Source organism: Anneissia japonica, unplaced genomic scaffold (genome assembly GCF_011630105.1).
Source record: "Anneissia japonica isolate Jap-2015-1 unplaced genomic scaffold, ASM1163010v1 scaffold2471_len1564793_cov202, whole genome shotgun sequence".
Classification (NCBI taxonomy): Eukaryota; Metazoa; Echinodermata; class Crinoidea; order Comatulida; family Comatulidae; genus Anneissia; species Anneissia japonica.
The window spans coordinates 907,955-928,507 of NW_022709610.1; the positions used below are offsets into that span (position 1 = coordinate 907,955).

General features: G+C 34.6%; 2 protein-coding genes across 3 annotated transcripts; both read left to right on the forward strand.

Annotated features, from left to right (window-relative positions):
- The first annotated feature begins 936 nt into the window (after positions 1-936).
- LOC117106808 (DNA mismatch repair protein Mlh1-like) lies at positions 937-13,900 on the forward strand. Its single transcript, XM_033248269.1, has 18 exons — positions 937-1,574; positions 3,939-4,029; positions 4,130-4,228; positions 5,505-5,578; positions 5,998-6,070; positions 6,421-6,555; positions 6,798-6,886; positions 7,371-7,483; positions 8,149-8,242; positions 8,983-9,136; positions 9,785-10,101; positions 10,377-10,570; positions 10,952-11,060; positions 11,229-11,292; positions 11,686-11,850; positions 12,025-12,117; positions 12,268-12,357; positions 13,419-13,900. Exons 1-18 carry the CDS (start codon positions 1,468-1,470, stop codon positions 13,596-13,598), a joined length of 2,241 nt encoding a protein of 746 aa, XP_033104160.1. The 5' UTR covers positions 937-1,467; the 3' UTR covers positions 13,599-13,900.
- A 1,261-nt stretch (positions 13,901-15,161) lies between these two features.
- Positions 15,162-20,549, forward strand: LOC117106775 (methyltransferase-like protein 5). Of its 2 annotated transcripts, XM_033248214.1 has the most exons (8): positions 15,162-15,283; positions 17,138-17,248; positions 17,985-18,099; positions 18,276-18,460; positions 18,831-18,913; positions 19,287-19,338; positions 19,494-19,543; positions 19,718-20,549. In XM_033248214.1, the coding sequence occupies exons 2-8, from the start codon at positions 17,149-17,151 to the stop codon at positions 19,784-19,786; spliced, it is 654 nt and encodes a 217-aa protein (XP_033104105.1). In that variant the 5' UTR covers positions 15,162-15,283; positions 17,138-17,148; the 3' UTR covers positions 19,787-20,549. The 2 variants fall into 2 exon arrangements, with proteins under 2 accessions (XP_033104105.1, XP_033104106.1); XM_033248215.1 differs by lacking the exon at positions 15,162-15,283 and having other exon boundaries at positions 17,963-18,099.
- The last annotated feature ends 4 nt before the right edge of the window (positions 20,550-20,553 follow it).

The following is a 20,553-nucleotide window of genomic DNA, read 5'->3' on the forward strand; positions in this document are numbered from 1 at the left end:
ATTCAGACGTGTTTAATATTACTCCCAAATGATATCTCAAAATCGACAAAAATGCCAGTTACGGTTTTGCCTCGGGACGGCCGTGGGGCGGCTCTAGGATATAATTTATGGAGGGGGGGACTAAGATGTCCGCCTGGGGGATAAGTATTTATGGGTGTAATTATAGCGCGCATCGTTATCTGAGGGCCTAAGGCCCGAGCCGGGGGTGGGTATTGGAGGGGGTTTGTCCCCTCCTCCCAAAACGAGATTTAAAAAAAAAATTGGGACTTCTAGATGTTCTGCTTGACTGATCAGACCCAGACAAAGTGATTGCTGAGACAGATTTGGCATGGGAAAGAAACTGGGGGTTTTTTTTCTTTTTTTGTTGGTCCTGCTACCTGATGAGCTTTGGCTGATGGAGAGGGGCTTGACCAGACCATCGCCCCTCCCCCCCTCCTCATCGCTGGTGCTACCCTTGGTCCAGATTACTCATATTTAAACTAAAATGGGTAACATTTTTAGAAAATGGGTCCAGATTGTTCATATTTTTGCGTAAAATGGGTCCACATTATTTGAAGTTATGCGTAAAGTGGGTCCACCCTAAAATTTTCCCGCACTTTGGCTGTAGTGTTTTAAGGTAGCAAGACTGAAGTTTAAGGTTGGGGTCAAGCCACCTCCACCACTAATCAACACCTTGGATTACAAATGTTTGTCGGAACAATATCCACAGCCATTGCCATGAAAAAAATCTGAAAAAAGATAAGATAAGATCTGATAAGATAAGATAACATTTATTGTCTAATAAAAGTACTGGAAATTTGTTTTGTTTTTTTTGTTCCTTTTTTTTTGAAAAAATCTAAAAAATTAAAATTGTGAATACTCATTTAAAAGGATCAAATTATAAAAATCACCAAATCAGAAACAGAAAAGAAAATAGCCTAGTTTTTTCTTTAAAATATTTGACTACAGTACAAACATGTTTATACACAATTTATGGACTAGCGTATACCTGGATTGCCTCTACTTTTGGGATATTCCAGTAATGTAAATAGACCCTCAGGCTCAAAACATCAGTATCATGCAAAGGAAAACAGAAAATTTATTATATTTGACTGTCCGTTAATTGAGGGAGAAAATGTTTACTCATTGTTTAATTATAGGTTAATAACTCACTTAAAATCAAATGAGGCAGTTTGAAATGTAGAATTTGTTTTAGCTCATGACAGACAGTATCTTTAATTAATTGTTTAATGTTTATATTTAATTGAATTCACAGAGAGCTAAACACAAATTTCTAGATTTTAACTTGGAATTTTTATTTCAGTTAGATAACTCTTTAGTAACACTCAGTAGGCCTAAATTGGCTGGACCTAGCATTTATGGAGTAGGCCTCATCTACTTGTAACCACTTCTAGGATGGTGGATAGGCCACCTCACCCACAAGCTTTGCTTTGAAAAGGTATTGCATATTTATTTCAGTAAAACAAGATGGCTGGAATAATTCGTAAATTGGATGAAACGGTTGTGAATAGAATTGCAGCTGGAGAAGTGATCCAGAGGCCAGCAAATGCACTAAAAGAAATGATTGAAAATTGGTGAGTATAGATCCACTGAAAGTTGCTAGCTTCCTCAGATTCTATTACAATGTGAGTTCAGGAAAATATAGGAGCAGGCATGAGTGAACCCACTTGCCCGACTTCACAATGTATTACATAATGCTTTCACGGTACTTACAAAAAGTCTTACTCTTGACAATGCGCAGCATATTTTATTAACAAATTGTCGGCGCACAAAGACATGTGAAACAGAAAACCGACTATGCCATGGTTACGCACAGCACTGCGTCCATCAAGTTAGAGTCCCCAACACTCCCGCAATTTGTTGACGGTTTAAAACTTGAAACAATGTAGGCCTACTCAATATAAAATGCATTATTTTCTTCAGTAAAGTTTGAAAATGAATTCTTATTGTTAAATGTTAGCTAGATCTGTCATATGTGTACACATTAAACAAACAGCAGGTACATATTTCGCACGATATCCTACCTGTTAGACATCAGCCGTCTGGCCTGCTGCACGTGGTCTGTTTACAATATAAATTCGCACTGGTCTAGTCTATAAATACCAGACATATTTAAAGACTTTGGGCGCACAGCCATTAGTTGATTAGTTGAGTTGGACGACATGAAATGCCTGGACTTCAGGACTAGTAATTACTTTTGAGTACGAATATGAACAGCAGCCATTCGGCCGACTTCACAAAAAGGCTAGTCTATTTAGTTTACGTGTGTGGGGAACGTGATCAGGCGACAGGCTAAGAATGGGTAGTTAAATTGGGATTTAAGCTTGATAAAGTAATTAAAAAATCATTCACTTCTAAGTGATGGAGATAATGTGCATATAAAATCCTAATCTTGTAAAACTGGAGTTAAAAATTGAGGGTTTAGGGCATATAAATGAATCATTTTCCCGTCTCAAAAATTTCGCCGTCTGAGAGATTCTCTAGAAGGGATTCATCCCCTCAGTCCATGCTCAGAGTTATATAGGCCTACATACAGTGCTTTTCTTTCGTTGAGAAGTAAGCAATTTTATTTTTTTTGCAATAAATGAAATGAAGATGTGTCAGGCTGTAAAATATTCTCCACGCAAAATATTAAGTCCAGAAATCCGTCGCTGCATTTCAAAAATATGAGCCAATTTCCACCGATGTTTTGCAGAAAATTGAGGCAGGCCTTGATAGTAAGAACACAAGTATTTACGATTCTGTGCATCTATTTTTCTAGAGGTTTTCCCGTGCAATTTTAATTAGTTTTTTTTGTATCCTCCGCAAAATCAAAAAGTGCATTTGAAGATTAAGATCTGCAAACAGGTACAAACATACAATATGGCCACCCGCACCTACACATCTAGATGTCCCCTCAAAAAAGAAATAACGTCGTAAAACACAGTCGGTGTGTGGCTGAGAATTTGTGTATCATGGGAATCAACCATGCCTGAGAAATTTTTACATGCAGTTGTCATGATGACGGTTTTCAAACATGCAATAAGAAAATGATCAACACTCTACAATACATACAATATTATTAATAATGTTTATTTTATTTGTATTTCTCCATATTATACATTATTGAAATTCTTGCAAATTAAAAAAAGAAAAATAAAAAACATTTTTGCGTGATCAATGCAGTATGCATGTAAAGTAGGCCTATTTATGTTATAGAGCCATAGCAAAACTTTTTTGTGTTATTTTTTATGATTATAACCGAAAGGTCCGCTGATTAATCTCAGATAAGAAAGTATAATACATACTCCAAGTATTAAATACACGCCATCGTGTTGGGATTCAATATTTCGACATTAATTATGTCATCGTCAGGAATGATTCTGATGATGGAATCATCCTGATGATGCATAATTAATGTTGAAATATTGAATCCCAACATGATGGCGTGTATTTCAATACTTGGAGTATGTATTATACTTTTTTATGATTATTACGCAACAATATTGGGACAAGTAAAATTGTCTTCAGGACAAGTGCTTTTTTAAAAGGTACTTGTCCGGGGACAAGTGAAAAAATATAAAATTTTCTCATGCCTGTAGGAGTGAGGTTTTGGCCAAATAAGTTCCCAAATATTTGCGAAAAAGGTTTGCATGTGATTCGGGTGGGAATCGAACCCATGACCCCTAGATAACTAGCCTGGCGCCATAACCACTAGACTACCGAGCTTGCTCTTAGTGGCTAGTGTTGAATTTGATCCCCAAGCAGTGAGTACTGCAAATGCTATTCCGATGTGAGTTTGTGTCAGGAAAATATCATAGGAGTGATGTTTCGCCCTACCTGATAATCAGTGCTTTCCCAAATACTTGTGACCGGTTCAGGTCTAGTTATAATATTGATACTCCTGCTTTGTACTAGTCTTGTTAAAAACATGTTTTTCTTGATTATTTTATTCTTAGTCTGGATGCTAAATCCACCAGTATTCAGGTAACTGTCAAAGCTGGTGGCCTAAAATTTCTTCAAATCCAAGATAATGGATCAGGGATTCGGGTAAGCCATTAAATTTGTTCCAAACACAAAATACAAAATAGAATAAGCTTGTCCTTTGTAATGTTACACACTTCTTAAGATTGGAAATTATTTTTTTCAGAAAGAAGATATGGAAATAGTTTGTGAGCGATTTACAACAAGTAAATTGAGAAATTTTGAAGACTTAACCAGCATCTCAACTTATGGCTTTCGAGGAGAGGTAATATGTCATAGGAATTTGTTATTCAATTGATAATAATTACTGGAAATCAATCCACAGCAATCAATCATTGCATGTCAATAAATCAATTGTTGCATGGGAGCCAACCAATCAATCAATCAATCAATCGACCAACAAACCAATTGATTTGATTAATGAATAAAGCAATGCATATCAATCAATGCATTTCACACTAGAGCAGTCACGCCATAGAGTGCATACCTCCACCCTGTGCCTGTAAGTCAGGCTCCAGATGAAAAAAAAAATTGTTATGTTGTAGTATTGATTTTTCTAAGACAGAAAAAAGTTGTCTGACGAAAAACCGGGGACGGTGAATGAGATACAGAATTTTGAATATTTAAAAACTGGGGGAAAAATGGGCGTAACTGCCCTTTTTTACACCTTTTCCCTCAGTATCATTCACCGTTCCCCAGTTTTTTGTCAGACAACTTTTTTCCGTCTTAGAAAAATCAGTGCTACAACATATCAACAATTTTTTCTCCTCCGGAGTCTGACTTTAATACAGTACAAAAAATATGCAGGCTGTGTATAATGGGCGAAACTGCAGTATACTATGGCCCTCAATGAAATAATGGAATTAATTCAGGCACATTCATTTTTTTGTGCTGCAGAATACCCTCAAGAAAATAATGGAATTGCTTGTTGTATTCAGACACACTGTTTTTTTTTTAGTGCTGCCTGAATAAGTGGGTGATTCCATTATTTTCCTTTATGCTCAATGGTAAAAAATTGAATTTGCTTCACCCTGACCTTTTCTTTTGACCTTTTCATTCGAAAATTGAATGGTGTTTTTCTTCAATTATTATGCAACATTCCACAAAATTTTATGATGATCCATTCATTAGTTTTTGCCTAATCATGCTGACAGACAGATTGATTAATTGAATGGCAGACAGGCAGACAGCAGTGAATACATAATATCCTTGGCGGAGGTATTAATCTTCAGTGAATGCATGCTAGATTCCTGATGATGACATAATTAATGTCAAAATATGGAATCCCGACACGATGGCGTGCATTTCGATACTTGGAGTATGTATTACACTATCCTACCTGAGATTAATCAGTGGACCTTTTCGGTGCATGCTAGAAAGTGCATATGAATCAGTCAGCTAATCAATTCCAGTGTTTATAAATTAAATAATCCATTTATGTTGACTGAATATTGTTACTTCCAGGCCCTTGTTAGTATCAGTCATGTTGAAAAGTGCATATGAATCATTAATATTATTCAAATAGTCCATTTATGTTTAAGGCCCTTGCAAGTATCAGCCATGTGGCTCATGTCACTATAACAACCAAAACACAAGATTCCAAGTGTGCTTACAAGTAGGTGGCAAATTTAATTTGTTAGTGTTTTATGAGAATTTCCTCAAAATGATCCATTAGCAAATACAGTAGTTCCTGTAGGCTATGTCTTTACTAAAGCAATTTATTTATAGACAGTTTATAGATTAAGACTACTAAGAATTACATTGTAAATTATATCCACAATTTGTATTTTAAATTGTTAGTTTTTTTATGAGAAGTACCAGAACATAAAAATGCTATAACATGATCAATAATAAAAACACAAAAGTATGTTTTGAATTATGATGAATAAAACTATAATAAATGCAACTAAACAGCACATTGATTAAGACTAAAAATAAATAAGACATAATTGATAATGGTTGCTAATGTATTACTTTCAATACATTGAAATAATAATTTTTACTTTTGTTTTGTCATTGTAATTTTCTTTTAAGAGGGTCATATTTGGATGGTAAACTAAAATCTGTGATTAAACCTTGTGCTGGAAATAAAGGCACCCAGATTACGGTAGGAAAGCCTTATTTATGAGTACAATAGTTAGTTTTATTGTCGTTGCCATTGCTGCTGCCATTACTGTTGTCACTGCTGCTGTTATTTTATTGTTTGTTCATAATGAAAAATATATTCTGTAAGCATTGATTTGCATGTTTCTGGTAAATGGTAATACTGTACACATAAACTGCATAATACTGTAAATTGTCTCTGACCACAAGCCAATGGCAAGATGAAACTCCTTTGCAAGGGATTGTATACTTAAGTCATTCTTCTGAAGCAAGACGAATAACAACACGATAGTGTTAAATGCTTCTAGACATTTGCATATGTAACAAAACTGTATGTTAAAAATTTCGTTTCAGGTAGAAGATCTCTTTTACAATATTGCTACAAGAAGGAAAGCATTAAAAAGCCCAAGTGAAGAACATGCTAAAGTTACAGAAGTAGTCAGCAAGTATGCTATCCATAACTCGGGTGTCAGCTTCACTCTTAAAAAGGTAAAGACACCTGTCCACATGTAAAAATTGTGGTAATCCCGCAAAGAGTTGTAACTATTATTTATTTTGTTTCTTGCCTTTCTTTCATGGTTTTGCCTCTTTGTCAATTAATTATGTTCTCATTTGTAATTTTCAATTTTTTTTGTAACACATTGTAAAAGAATCATAATTGTGTAATGCTGTACAGTATTTATATAGTAATTGTAATCATTGAAACTTTTTTTTTTTTTTTACCCCAACAGCAAGGAGAAAGCAGTGCCGATGTCCGTACTTCTCAGAATGCCACCATTGTTGACAACATCAGAATTATCTACGGACCATCTGTTGCTAGGCAAGTTTTTTTATTGATCAAATAAAGTCAATGTCTCATAACATATTAGCATTAAATTGCTGTCACCTTTGCAATCAGGGAAATGATGAAAGACTTACCTAGGATTGACAGTAGTTATCATTCCTAATTCCTGGTTTCTTTGAAGTGTTGAAGTGGCAACATTGCTGAGGTTGTTTGTGTTTTGTATGACCAGGGGTGATGATTATTTGCACCATACATTATGTCCCTAGATTGCATATAATCTTTATCAGCGTCGTCATACTTTCAATATTGTCGTTGCCAATGTTGATGCCAACACAGCCACCGCCCTATCTTCATCACCACCAGCACCATTATCATCATATCATCATCATCATCATAATTATTATTATGTATGCAGTTGTAATGAATATCAATACATTAAGTTGCAACTTATATAATATATAGATAGAATTGGCACAGTTAATTTGTGAAAATTAATGCGTTATTAAATCAAATATTACAGAGAACTTATGGAAATATCCCAAGAAAATCCGAAATTAGGATACAAGTTGAAAGGTCACATCACAAATGCCAATTATTCAGTGAAGAAATGCATCTTTTTGTTGTTTATCAACCGTAAGTTATTCATTTAATCACCGATTTTTGATGTTCTATGAACCAATTTATATTAAAGGGCTGTGGGAATCAAGAGAGTAGTAGTGAGGGAAATATCCTAGGTGACAAGTGGAGACTGAATTTGAGACTCAAAAAACATTGTGTATGGTATTTCATTTTAATTGCTAGCATTCTAGGCTAAATGTTGGTTAAATTGTCTTTTTATCATCATAAAAAATAACTCTTCTGCAAACCTCGTAAAGGGGTTTGGTTGTTGACCATCAAGTTTCATTGACCATCAAGTTTCAATCAGTTATCATTAGCTATTTATTCCACAAGTCTCATAAACTCCACAAGTCTCATAAACAGACTTGGTAGAGTATTGAAAGTGTCAAATGATCAGTTCTCCATCCACCCTCTAGATTTGGTTGTAGAACATTAAGGATACCATTTCTGAAGACTACTGAATACATATTTAGTTTAATAAAGATATTTGCTATTTAAAATGTAATAAAATTGTTAATACAGTACAATATCAATCGTTTGATGTAAATTTTGACGTTCCAGCACTTGGAGACTTTGTATTTTGCACACTATAAATTGAAAACCATTTACCATTTAAATGTACTTTGCTGCTGTTGAATGCTAAATTATTATTATGTAAAGTATTTATGTGCTCTTGGCAGATCGTTTGGTTGACTGCTCATCATTAAAGAAGGCAATTGAGACTGTATACGCTGCTTACCTGCCTAAACACATGCACCCTTTTATGTACATGAGGTAGCTATCAACATTGCTGATTTACTCCAAACTATAATGTCCTGTACAAGATATCAACTTATGAAGATGATCTTAGAATAAAAAATATCTCTCAAAAACAGCTAATCTTTATGTATTGATAGTAAATAATCCTTCTTATAATATAAATTTATTTACATATATGTGGTAAATGACAAACCAGTCACTCCTTGCAAAAAAAAAGAAAATCAATTTTTAGTTATTAATACAGGGTTAAAGTTGTAAAATGGTAAAAGAATCATGCAAATCCAACATTCTGTTATTAAGTTACAGAAGTTTAAGCATGCAGCTGTTTAAAAAACAGTATTTTGAGAAATTAGCCTTCAAAATTTACGATTTCAGAGATTTCTTTTGCAGAGACCATTACCAAATCATTAAGCAATGTTGTTTTAATGTCAAAAATTGGGAAAATAACAACATAGCATGATGAATAGATATGTATTATAAAGGTTAGTTTAGTGCAAAAAATAGATTTTGAAAAGTTTGACATTCAATATGTTCAGGCCATTATCTCTGAAACACGATTTGTGATTAGTGACTGGTTCCGTTTTTCTTCCCCACATATACTTAATAAACATTTTCTATATTGTGAGAAAGCCTTTTCAAATCAGCTTTTAAAAATATATAAATAAAAACAATATATAAACATAGTTTTATAATTCAAAATATATTTTGTTAACTATTCCATGTTATTAATGAAGTGATTTATTTTTCTTTCAAAGTTTAAACATCAATCCTGCAAATATTGATGTGAATGTCCATCCTACTAAATACGAGGTACACTTCTTGCATGAGAGCGCTATCATTGAGGACATACAAAAATGCGTAGAACAGAAACTTATCGGCTGCAATGTTTCTAGAACATTCTTTGCCCAGGTAATGTCAGTTACTATTATGAATTAAGAATACCTGTACTGTTTAATAGTTGGTTTTGTAATTCTCCAACCTCAAATTGAGAGCCTATAAGTTAAAGGATATACGCTGTTGCTGTTGTTATGCCCTTGTCACCATTACATTGTGATAATAGTCAAACTATGACCAACAATGGATCAAAGCAATAATTAAGCCTTCCTTGAACAGGCTAAGACCCCTTCAGCCATGACTTGTCGCGTTGAAAAAATTCTTTTGGTATAATATGTTATTCAATGTCTTAAAACATTTTATGCCACTGGACTCCCTTCAGGGCTTTTTCCCCTAAACCCTGAGAGGGGCCTGGTGTTCCCGTTAGCCTCCACCAGAATGTTAAGTCTCCATCTGACAGAAAGCTGTCAGATGGGGTCTATGTACAGTATATCCTGCTGAGGGGTCCAGGAGGCTGCACATTACGTATTATTGTTACTGTTTCCAATGATGTAGGAAAGCACTATTTAATGGCATTGAATACAATACTATTAATAAATGTCATAAGACCACATCTCAAATTATGTCATATTTTGTTGGCAGTTCTATTTGATATCCTTATACTACCTCTTATAATTATCAGTTGTACCACATTTAAATGACTTGATTCATATTTTCTCTTAGACTCTTTTACCTGGATCTCAGATAAATGTTAAGGAGGTCACTAAGAGTTCAGAAGATCAACCAGGATGTAGTTCAAAGGACAAGGTTTATGCGCATCAGATGGTACGCACTGATGATAAGTTACAAAAGCTTGATGCATTCCTGAGTGCAGAGAAATCAAGTATGCAAGTTACACAACCAACAAATGAAAAAAAGGACACCCCTGTTATTTCAGATAACTGCTCTAGCAAAAAAGATGACTTCCCTATTAACAAAGATGGTTACCCTAGCAATAGAGGTAGTCAACTAGATAGAGTTGATAATCCTATAACTAGCAGGTACCAACCCATTCTTTTTTGTTCATAAGTTAATATAATTTTAATGGAAAATTTATATTACAATATTAAGATAGAGATTGTCAAATGAAGATTAAAATGTTCTAAAAGGCAGAAAAGTATATTATGAGCTTGTAGAAGCTACATGTCGCATTATTCCAGTCACATTGGGAGTTGATGATGTATTACATTCTTTTCATGTTGTATTTTTCTTACAGTGATCATGTATTTGTTTACTATTTTGCTCAGTATTTTGCTTATTTTTAAAATATGTATAGAAAAAGACCACATGAGCTTTGTGAAGAAGACAATGATAAAGAACTGCATGGTGGTAGTAGTTGCAAAAGCAGTGGCACTTCCTTGCAGGATGCACCAGTGCTGAATGATCTACGCAACCGATCACATCATCATCCAATCCGCCTAACAAGCGTTTTACAGTTACAGCAAGACGTAGAGGATAAATTACATAAAGGTATATAACTTCTCTGTATGTTTACCCTCAAATCTAATATGTTTATAGAAAATATTTTTGTATACTAGAATACTTATATTCATTATTTAGAAGAATATCAAATTTTGAAATAATTATAAGCAAGATTAATGTCAAGGTTTAATCCTAAAATTAATTAATATGATAATACCTTAAGGTGTTCTATGAGACCATTGAGTTTAGTCATAGTAAACATACAACTCTTAATATTGGATGGGGAAGCTATCTTGGCTTTAATTATAAAGTGCAGTAAGACATATAATTATATACTTATATATTATACTCAAATTTTTGGTCCGTCTAGACCTTTCTTCAAGCGTAGTCCGATTGTTGTCTAACGTGTGAAACATTTTTTTTTGTTAGGTCTGCGAGAAATTATCAAGCACCACACGTTTGTTGGGTGTGTCTCATCCCAGCATGCATTGCTACAACACCAAACCAAACTTTACCTTGTAGATACAGCAAAGCTAAGGTATTGCAATTGTTGTTGTTTTGTATTGATTTATTCAAAAGATGAAAACAATGTCCAATGTAGTAAATTAAGCTTCTAAGGTGATATTGTAACAATGTCCATCACCTATTTTCTTTTTTCTTTTAATTGAATGAAATGGTTACTTTTTGTTTATATATTTTTTTTTAGCAAGGAGCTGTTTCATCAACTCCTGTTATTTGATTTTGGCAACTTTGGCTTTATGAGGCTTTCTGTAAGTATATGGATGAATTTTGTGGCACCCTAAATGCCACGGTTGCACACTCATCATTTTGCAATAGTACATATCACCATTATTCACCTTTGAAAAATGATAATCATTGCTGATTGGTCAATTATCCTTTTAAGAAAACAAAATGAATTTAATGTTTTTATTAAGAAATTGTCAATATAAAACATTCCTAGTATTTATTTACAACCAATAATGAAACAGCTTCATTGTAAAGATGTTACTAAAAATATTCTGTTATTCTTATTTATTTATTAATTATGTTATTAATTATGAACTAATTGTTTCATTTTACCCCTAAATCTTATATTTTTTCATAATGATGTACTGTTACTTCTTATTACTACCATAACAACTATCTTTAAATTGAATTGCCAGATGCCAGCATCTATACATGACCTAGCATTGTTAGCATTAGACTCTGACAAAAGTGGTTGGACAGAAGCTGATGGAACCAAGGAGGAGTTGGCCAAATACATTACCGACCTTCTATCATCGAACGCTGACATGTTAAGGGACTACTTCTCTATTGATATCAACAAGGTAAAGTTACTTTGTATCATGCTTATTGGTATATAGAAGCGCAGACCTTCTCTGAAGTGAAGGTCTTTCAGTTGAGAGGTTGTAAGTGCGAGTTAACCTTGTTTGTGTCGGGTGGCAGGAATGCTATGTAATGTTTTAAAGTTAAGGAATCTGTTCTGTGTTCTCTTTTTTCAGGAAGAGATGTTATGTTCTTTACCGTTGCTACTTGATAACTACGTACCTGCTTTGCAAGGTCTACCAATGTTTATCCTTAGACTTGCCACTGAAGTAAGTATGTATTCACAAGTGACCTGTTCAACCAGTATATTTGTTTTTTAATGATTAGTCATTTTAAATAAAGATTATTATATTACAGTATTTGTTTTAATTGTTATTATCTTTTATAATAACAATATTTTCTTTAATTTTTCCTCTCAGGTTTGTTGGGATAGTGAGAAAGAATGCTTTGATACATTTTGCAAGGAGTGCAGTACATTTTATGCTGTACAAAAGAACCTGCCCATGAGTGTAAGTTTACAATGATACTGAGGCACTTAATTTGTAGAAACCTAATTTATGTAAGCATTATAAGGCGAGACTTGTCTGTACCTTGTTTAGCGAACCCATTGCACGCAAATAATGACGCTTTTGATAAAAATAACATTTTGTTTTTGGCCAATTAGCGTACCCGCTGCCACGAAGAATGGAAATTAAAAAATAAAAAAAAAGTTCTTTATTACGCCCTCCGCTGCCTTGAAATATCCAATGAAAACATATGTATATTTCTTTCTAATTATATAATTTAAATCATTTAACCATCCCATTACTACACTGGTTACATTTACCAAGAACATTTTATTTTTAATTTCTCTTCCATTTGGAAGTTTTTGGCAAAACTATTTGCTAAATAAGAAAACAAAACTTTATTTTTTTTCCGCCCTCTGATTATCTTTTAAAAAAAATAAGTTTGCGAAACAAGGTATAAAAAATGTCTTGCCTAATCTAAGTAAGCACTCTCAGTCAAAGTAAGAACTAATTATGTAGTTAAAGTGTTGCTTCAGATAAGCCTGATACATTTTACAACCTCATTCATTGCATAAGCGAAACAATCAGTAAGTTGTACATTTGATACATTGTGATGGCAGCTTAGCTCAGTTGGCTAAACTTGTGATTGTCTGCACTGAACCATGGAGATATTTTAACCTTGTTCCCCAGTGAAACCCATTGGCTGCTCTATATGTATTTTAGCTGGGGCAGGGGGTTGAAATACAAAGCACCCTATTTGTGATGAGACTTTCCAGTTGGTCCCAAGCTATATGGGGCCTTGTGCATGTTAAAGACCACAGTACACTCTCTGGAAAAGAGTAGAGGATTGCCTCTTGGTGTACTTCCCAATTCACCACCAGAAGGACCCACAGTAAACAATTCTTGAGAATCTTGGGCTTGGTTAGGAATCTGCTTGTATTTCACACTGAATAAATCCAAATGCATAATAATAATTAAGGTCTGCCAGTCAGTTTGTACCATGTATATATTACTTGTTCAATAAGGTCTTTGTGTCTATGAATCTCTAATTTTATATTTCACAGGAAAGTCAGAAGGAAAGGAGCGATGATTTCCCATCATACAACTGGAAGTGGACTATTGAGCATGTTGTTTATCCAGCATTGCGAGATCTTCTTATCCCTCCCCATAGCTTTATTGAGAATGCCAGTGTTTTACAAATCGCCAATCTACCTGATCTTTATAAAGTATTTGAGCGTTGCTGACCCAACTGTCTAACTGCCTTTTTTTTATTCTATGCAAGAATAATGTACTTCAATGGAAACTATGTCTGGAAAACAGTTTTATTACAGGAGTGAGTTTTGACACAGTTTAGAGGAAACAATGATTTTTAATAAGAACCATAAGAATTGTGGTTTTAGCTGTTGTTATGTACAAAATTAAAAACAATATAATTGTTTCAGTTCATGTATTACATACTAGAGTGCCTATTTTTATTATTGATCTTGCAATCAATTTATTTACTTTTTTGTGTTCTGTCAACCTGACAATAATGTAAATTAAAGAAATATTTATACTGTACATTAAATGTTTATACAATAAATAATTAATGTAGTATCTTCCTGTCACTTTCTGTCTCATTTCACTTTATAAATTGACATAGTTGGGGCCAGATCCATAATTATTGTTTAAACAGAGTGTGGAACCACATGAACTAGGATTAAGGTGGGGCATATTAACCAGAGAAGGTCTGTGGGAATATAGAAAAGACCACAGGAACAAATAAATAGGGATGAGGGGCACATAAATAGGGGAAGAAACATGAAAAAGGGTAGGTACAGGTGCACATGAACTGGGTGTGTTCACAGGGACAGGATTGAGGGCAGGGCAACACGGACAGAGGGGAGACATGAATCGGAAGCAGTTTGGCACAGCAAGAATGGTTTGGTTTTCGAACCTTGAGGTCGGGGCTTCAATCCCTCCCTCTGCACTTTGCTTGTGTCTGAGCAAGGCACTTTATATGTGTTACTTCTCTCCACCCATGAGTATAAACTGGTACCTGGTGGGGTTGCCTGTTACTACACCAATTTGACTGCAACACTTCCAGCATGAGGCCCAATGGCCAGGGAAAACAGAGCACTTTGTAATTTAAAGGAAAAGCTGTATAAATACTGTACCAATAACAAATGAATGGATGCGGGATCACATGAACAGGAAGGGGCTATCATTTCGTTGCAAACTCAACTTGCAAGTTAGCAAATGGTAGCCTTGTAGGTCTACCAGTTTTTGATGGATTTTTCGAGCAGTGAATAAAAAGAATAATAATGAATGCTTGCGGTACAGCATGTAGATAGTTCTAAAATTGTTTTTAGAACAGTCATGGGAAAAAAACTAAATTTTGTTCATAATCGCTTTGTAAACATCATCAACCGCATCCGCACCTTTGCAGATTGTCCAGACTTATTATTAAACCATGATTACTGTATTTTAAGGATGTAAAGTACTGTCGGCCCAAAAAATCTGAAAAGCCGTATAATTCGATATATTTTTTTATATAGCGCATTTAAATAGGATCAAATATGTTATCTTTCAACCAGAACAGAACAGATTGAAAATATAGGTTTCGCTGAGTTACAGACATTTTACATTTATTTATTATTTTTTAAAAATTTCTTTATTTGTTTTGCTCCAAGGCCAATGATACAAGACAAGATGTACGAGGAGATGTACATTTTATTTTTGTTATATTTGATTTGTTACACAGACAGCGATATAGTAAGTCTAAAAACCATGTTGAAACTTTTGAAAGTTCTGCCCATTGTTCGCAATGCGAGGGCGCTATCACTATAAGCCAAGCATCATGCAGAGCATGGAGAAATCATATTCATAACAATCCTTTTGCTATGATGATTTTGTTTATAAAACCGGTTTAGGCAGAAATTATTTAAAGGTAAACATTCGAAAGCAGAATCCACTACATCATCCCACGAATGCAAAGATTCATGTAGTGTTATGCATACGCAGAAGCAAGCTAAGCAGTCCTACTTCTACTACAGGCTAGGCTAGGCCTCAAGGCTAGCCAAGGCCAAAAACACCCAACTCTGAGGCTACATGGGCCTACCTGTCCTAGCTAGGTTAGGCCTGTACTAAGTACTTTCCTAGGCCTACTATAACACTAAACACCTGACATCGTCTTTCCCACATGATTTAACTTTCTATTAGCTAGTTGACTGCCATTGCCAGCAGTACCATATGAGGTTTTCCCAGGCGGGGTGGGGGGAGCCTTAGTTTTTACTGGAGCTAGACCTAGGCCTGGCCCTAGACTAGATCTGTACTTTGTCCTCCACCAGGCAAGATTGTCATATATAATATTAATTAAGGAGACATTCAACAGGTGCCCACTGAATTAGTGAGGTAATGGGGTAGTGAGGTAAAAGTTCAGTCCAATGGTTTTATTGATTTGGCCTATATTCGTAAGTTATCTTAATTAATACTATATAAAATCCCTTTTGGCTTTTTTTTTTTTCTGGTTATAATGCAAAGCGTTTATTTACTATTCTACTGCATGATATATACAATATATACTAGTAAGGTTGTGAGACATAGTGTCTCCTTCAAGGTATCAGAAGGAAGTCTTCTCTAGATAACTAATACTTTACTTTTCATACAAGCTTGGGGTGTGGTGGACTTTCTCTGATTGGTTGAAAGATATCACCTTATCCTAATCATTTGACTATTACATCATTTTGGGGAATTTCTATTGGTCAGATAATATAACAACTTTGGGGGTAGAACTTAACTTATATTTAGTAACGAGCTGTCTGTCAATCAAGCTTATTTTATAAATCAAATGTAAGGAGTTGACCACTTGGGCTTTTTGTCATGAATTGGCTATTGTCCTGTCAAAGACTTCATATATAATAATTAAGGAGACATTCAACAGGTGCCCACTGAATTAGTGAGGTAATAGGGTAGTGCGGTAAAAGTTCAGTCCAATGGTTTTATTGATTTGGCCTATATTCGTAAGTTATCTTAATACTATATAACAGTAAATGCTTGAATAAGCGCTGCGGCTTTAATAACCTTTTTGGAGGCTTCAGTGCAGCGCTTATAAATTAAAAATATATTTCCATTCCCGTTCCCACGTCATGTTAGGCCTACCTATTTCAGGTATTCCCGGAGTAGGAGAGCGGCGCTTATTCGAACATTTACCGTTATACTGTTTTACAAAGTTGGATTTGTATTGTTGAAACTGTGGAAGAAGACCTTTTTGTACAAAGTCAAAACTATTCCTTCCTAATTATGAAAATTTAAAGCATTTAACTATCCCATTACTACACTGTTTTACATTCACCAATAACATTTTATTTTTACAGTATTTTCTCCTCCATCTGGATTTTTTTGACAAAAATATGCTAATAAAAAAACAAAATTAAGTTTTATATTTTTTTCCACCATCCTCTAACAGTCTTAAAAACAAATAAGTTCACAAAACAAGGTATAAAAAAAACCTTGCCAAACCTAGCCCTAGTTACGCTAGACTACTGTTTTACTTTAATTATTACATTTTATCATTGACATGAGATCTACCATGGTTTAATCATTTTTGCACAAATCTGACAAATTGCATAATATAATAACAAATCTATTCCGATTGTGGGCAATCGGCCGGGAGGTACTGCTGTTATGCACCGTTTGTAAAATTTGCACAATACCACTCACATCTAACAAAAAATAGCAATACCACTTCGATTGTGACAATATTAATTTGAGGCTATCGATTGATAATGAGTTCTTATTTTAGATAGTGGAAATATGAAACTGAAAGAACTTGAAAGCTTTCTGCAAGATGTGGATGTATTTGATGAGCCAAAAGTCTGGTTGGAACAGTACCCAACAACACCACATATAGCAGGTAATATCATGAAACAGTTGCATAATTCAAACTTGTTTTGTAAATAATTTAACTTTAGTACAGCTTGTCATTAGTACCTGTGGTGCATCTGGGGTGGGGAATGGGTGTGGCAAGTAAGAATGGGTGTAATCCTCCCAGAAAAAAATGTGCACCTTCCCATGAGCTACCAGACAAGACAGTTGCAAAAAAGGTGAAAATCACTACTCACTTCTATCCAGCTAGTACCCACTCATTTTTTCATTGTTTTAACCAATACCTCTCCCACATACTTAATACTCTAATAATAATAATAATGGTCGACTTATAGAGCGCATATCATAGAGACCTCTATGCGCTTAACATAAATATGAATACAAATATAATGATACTTAACTAATCCTACTCCTTAAACTAAGCATGGTTTGGCCGTTGGCTCCAAGGAGTTCATCTTTGTTCAGCTATTTTTCTTATTGCTGCTGGGCGACCATTCACCCTCCCATCCAAAGGCTGCCAAGTCCGTAGATGGGGCTGCCAGTAATTCGCCGGCGATTCGAGTGGATGCATTTTAACATCATACCCAGGACATCTTAACTACAACTAACACTAATCTTTACTACCAAAATGTAACTTAAACTTAAACTCTACTCATACATATGAGTGTTACATATACAGTAGTACAATACATTCAATTTCGTATTCGCTCATCATTCGGATTGTTTTGATTTAATTACGTAGGTTCTGTATTGTTTTTCTGTAGCACGAATGCTGCACACGATAGACACACGGTACGGTGACATTAAGGGTAAGCTGGTAGCAGACCTTGGGTGTGGGTGTGGTGTGCTGACCATTGGAGCTGCTATGCTTCAAGCAGGGTAAGTTCTCGTTAATTGAAATTGTTCAATTTTCAAAATCTTTTGTTCAGAATTTGTACTGCTCAACATTCTTTCAACTACAGTATAGCTATAAAGTCTGAATATATAGTTTGCATACAAAACTTATTCTACTATTGCAGTGCATTGAGAGAGATTAACAATTTTTGTTTCTGCAGTTTGTGTATAGGGTTTGATATTGATGATGATGCATTGGAAACCTGTCGTATGAACTGTAGTGAGTTTGAATTGACCTGTGTTGGACAAGTGCTATGTGACCTTGCTCAACTTGCTCCAGGAAGGTGGCTTAAAGCATTTGATACCATCATCATGAACCCTCCATTTGGGACTAAACGAAACAAAGGTAAAGAGAACCAAAAGAAAATGATAAAACTCATAAATCTTGGTTACCATGATAGTTAATGTTTCTGCATTCCAATTTTATAATATATATAATCTGTCTCTTATACACATCTAGATGTGTATAAGAGACAGCAGTGACTAAGCTGCTCTCTCTATCTTGTATCTTGTATATTGAAACTAGGATATATATTTTTGGTGGGGGCTATGCTATCAGACTGGTTCTGAGTCATGAGATAATAAATTGCACGAGCTGGGGGAGGGTTTGGGAGGGGTGTCCCCATCCAAAATGATATATTTTTAAAATACTAGGGACCTCTGGATGTCTGGGAAAGGCACTCTCAGAGTGTGAGAGTTCCATCCGTTGACTTGGCGTATTGATATGATATTTCTTAAGTTGGCCTTGGATATGGCAAGAACATCAGTTTATTCGCTTCACAAAACAAGCACACGGGAGGCAAGTACCGACCTTATTAAGTCAATTAAATAAATTAGAAGTGATATAGAAAAACACAATGAAGTGCCTGAAAGAAACCTGTGTATAAAACAAAGTGCATAATATATATTCATATAATGCATATGATCAAATCTTCATTAATATTTAATAATTAAAGCTGGTAAGGCAGATCATTCATCATTGTGGCAAAGACAAGCCAAACCAGTCATTGGTCGCAAAAATCAATTTTTAGTTATTAATACAGAGTTAAACAGTAAAATGAAAACTATTGGTAAAAGAATCATTTAAGTCCGACATTTCCTTATGAAGTTACAGGCATTTAAACATACATACCTTAAGACGTAATTGTATTTCATAATGTTTTATTTTTTAGCATATCCTCAAGAAAGCTAAAGAATGGCATGTTAACATAGAAGTACTGGCAGGTATGTTGTCTTTGGAAATCCTTATGGAAGCGACAAAATGTTTTTTTTTTTTTTATATTTGCTGCTTGCTGGCATCATCTTAAATTCTGATTAATATTAGGTGATTTTCTCTTTTCACATTGATTTTTATTGATAAGTGAAACTTTTTTTTGTAGAATTACGATTTGATCTTCCTGCAACTTACAAATTTCATAAACAGAAATCGGTAAGTTTTTGTAAATACTCACTACACATGAAATATTCATAAATCAAATTTGGTTTACCATCTCTATGATATCATAATCACATTTGTTGAAACACTTGTCGATCTATATACAAACCTATTGGCTGTTGCCAAACCACCAATGTCGCTGTCATGATTTCTTCCACTTTCTTTTAGGTTGACATTGAGGTAGATTTTATTAGACTGTCTTTCCCAGAAGAAAGTAAGCCATGTGAACCGAGGTGACAGTTGCATAATTAAACTGCAGTATTGATGATTGAAGAGTCACTGCTGCAAACCAAGAGCACTAGAAAGTCAGCATCTGAGGTCACTGTTCTTCTTCTAAATTTAAGGGAAAATTCATAGCTAAAGGCTTCGGCCCGAGCTTGTGCGCCGCAGATGGAGTCTCACTGGAAGCGAGGAGACAATCAATAAATAAATAAAATATAAATAAAGTAGAAAGTGCCTTTAGTCAGACCAAAAATATTAATTTGCCAATCCAAATAACATTATATTGATTGCCAATCCCTAATATTGTGGCTTTACTGAGCCATAAAAACCCTTCTCAAGTTCTCATGAATCTTACCAGGGATATTATTGTAGGTCCCTGATTGAGGAAAGTTGGCCCCTTGGTTTGAACCACCTGTTAGACTTTCGGAGCCCAGTCGACAAATATCTTGAGCCACCACTCAGTGAAATTGCACTTAATTTTGGCTGAGAGACTTAGCATGATATAGCTGGAGAGAGCCATTTGAGGTGAGGACAATTATGGCACATATCCTTATGAAACTAATATTCTGCAAGTAATATAAAAGTCTTGTCTACATTGATAAAAGTTTGTATACTGTACATCCGTCATTTATGTTTACTTTTTGTTATGTTAACATATAATATTGTGTGAAATGTAAGTCAAGATAAACTACAGTATACTTGTCATGTTAAAGTCTTTGTAATGTTTAGTTCAATTTTGTAAACAAAAAGGCACAAATAAATTACAGTAACCAGGGCATTCT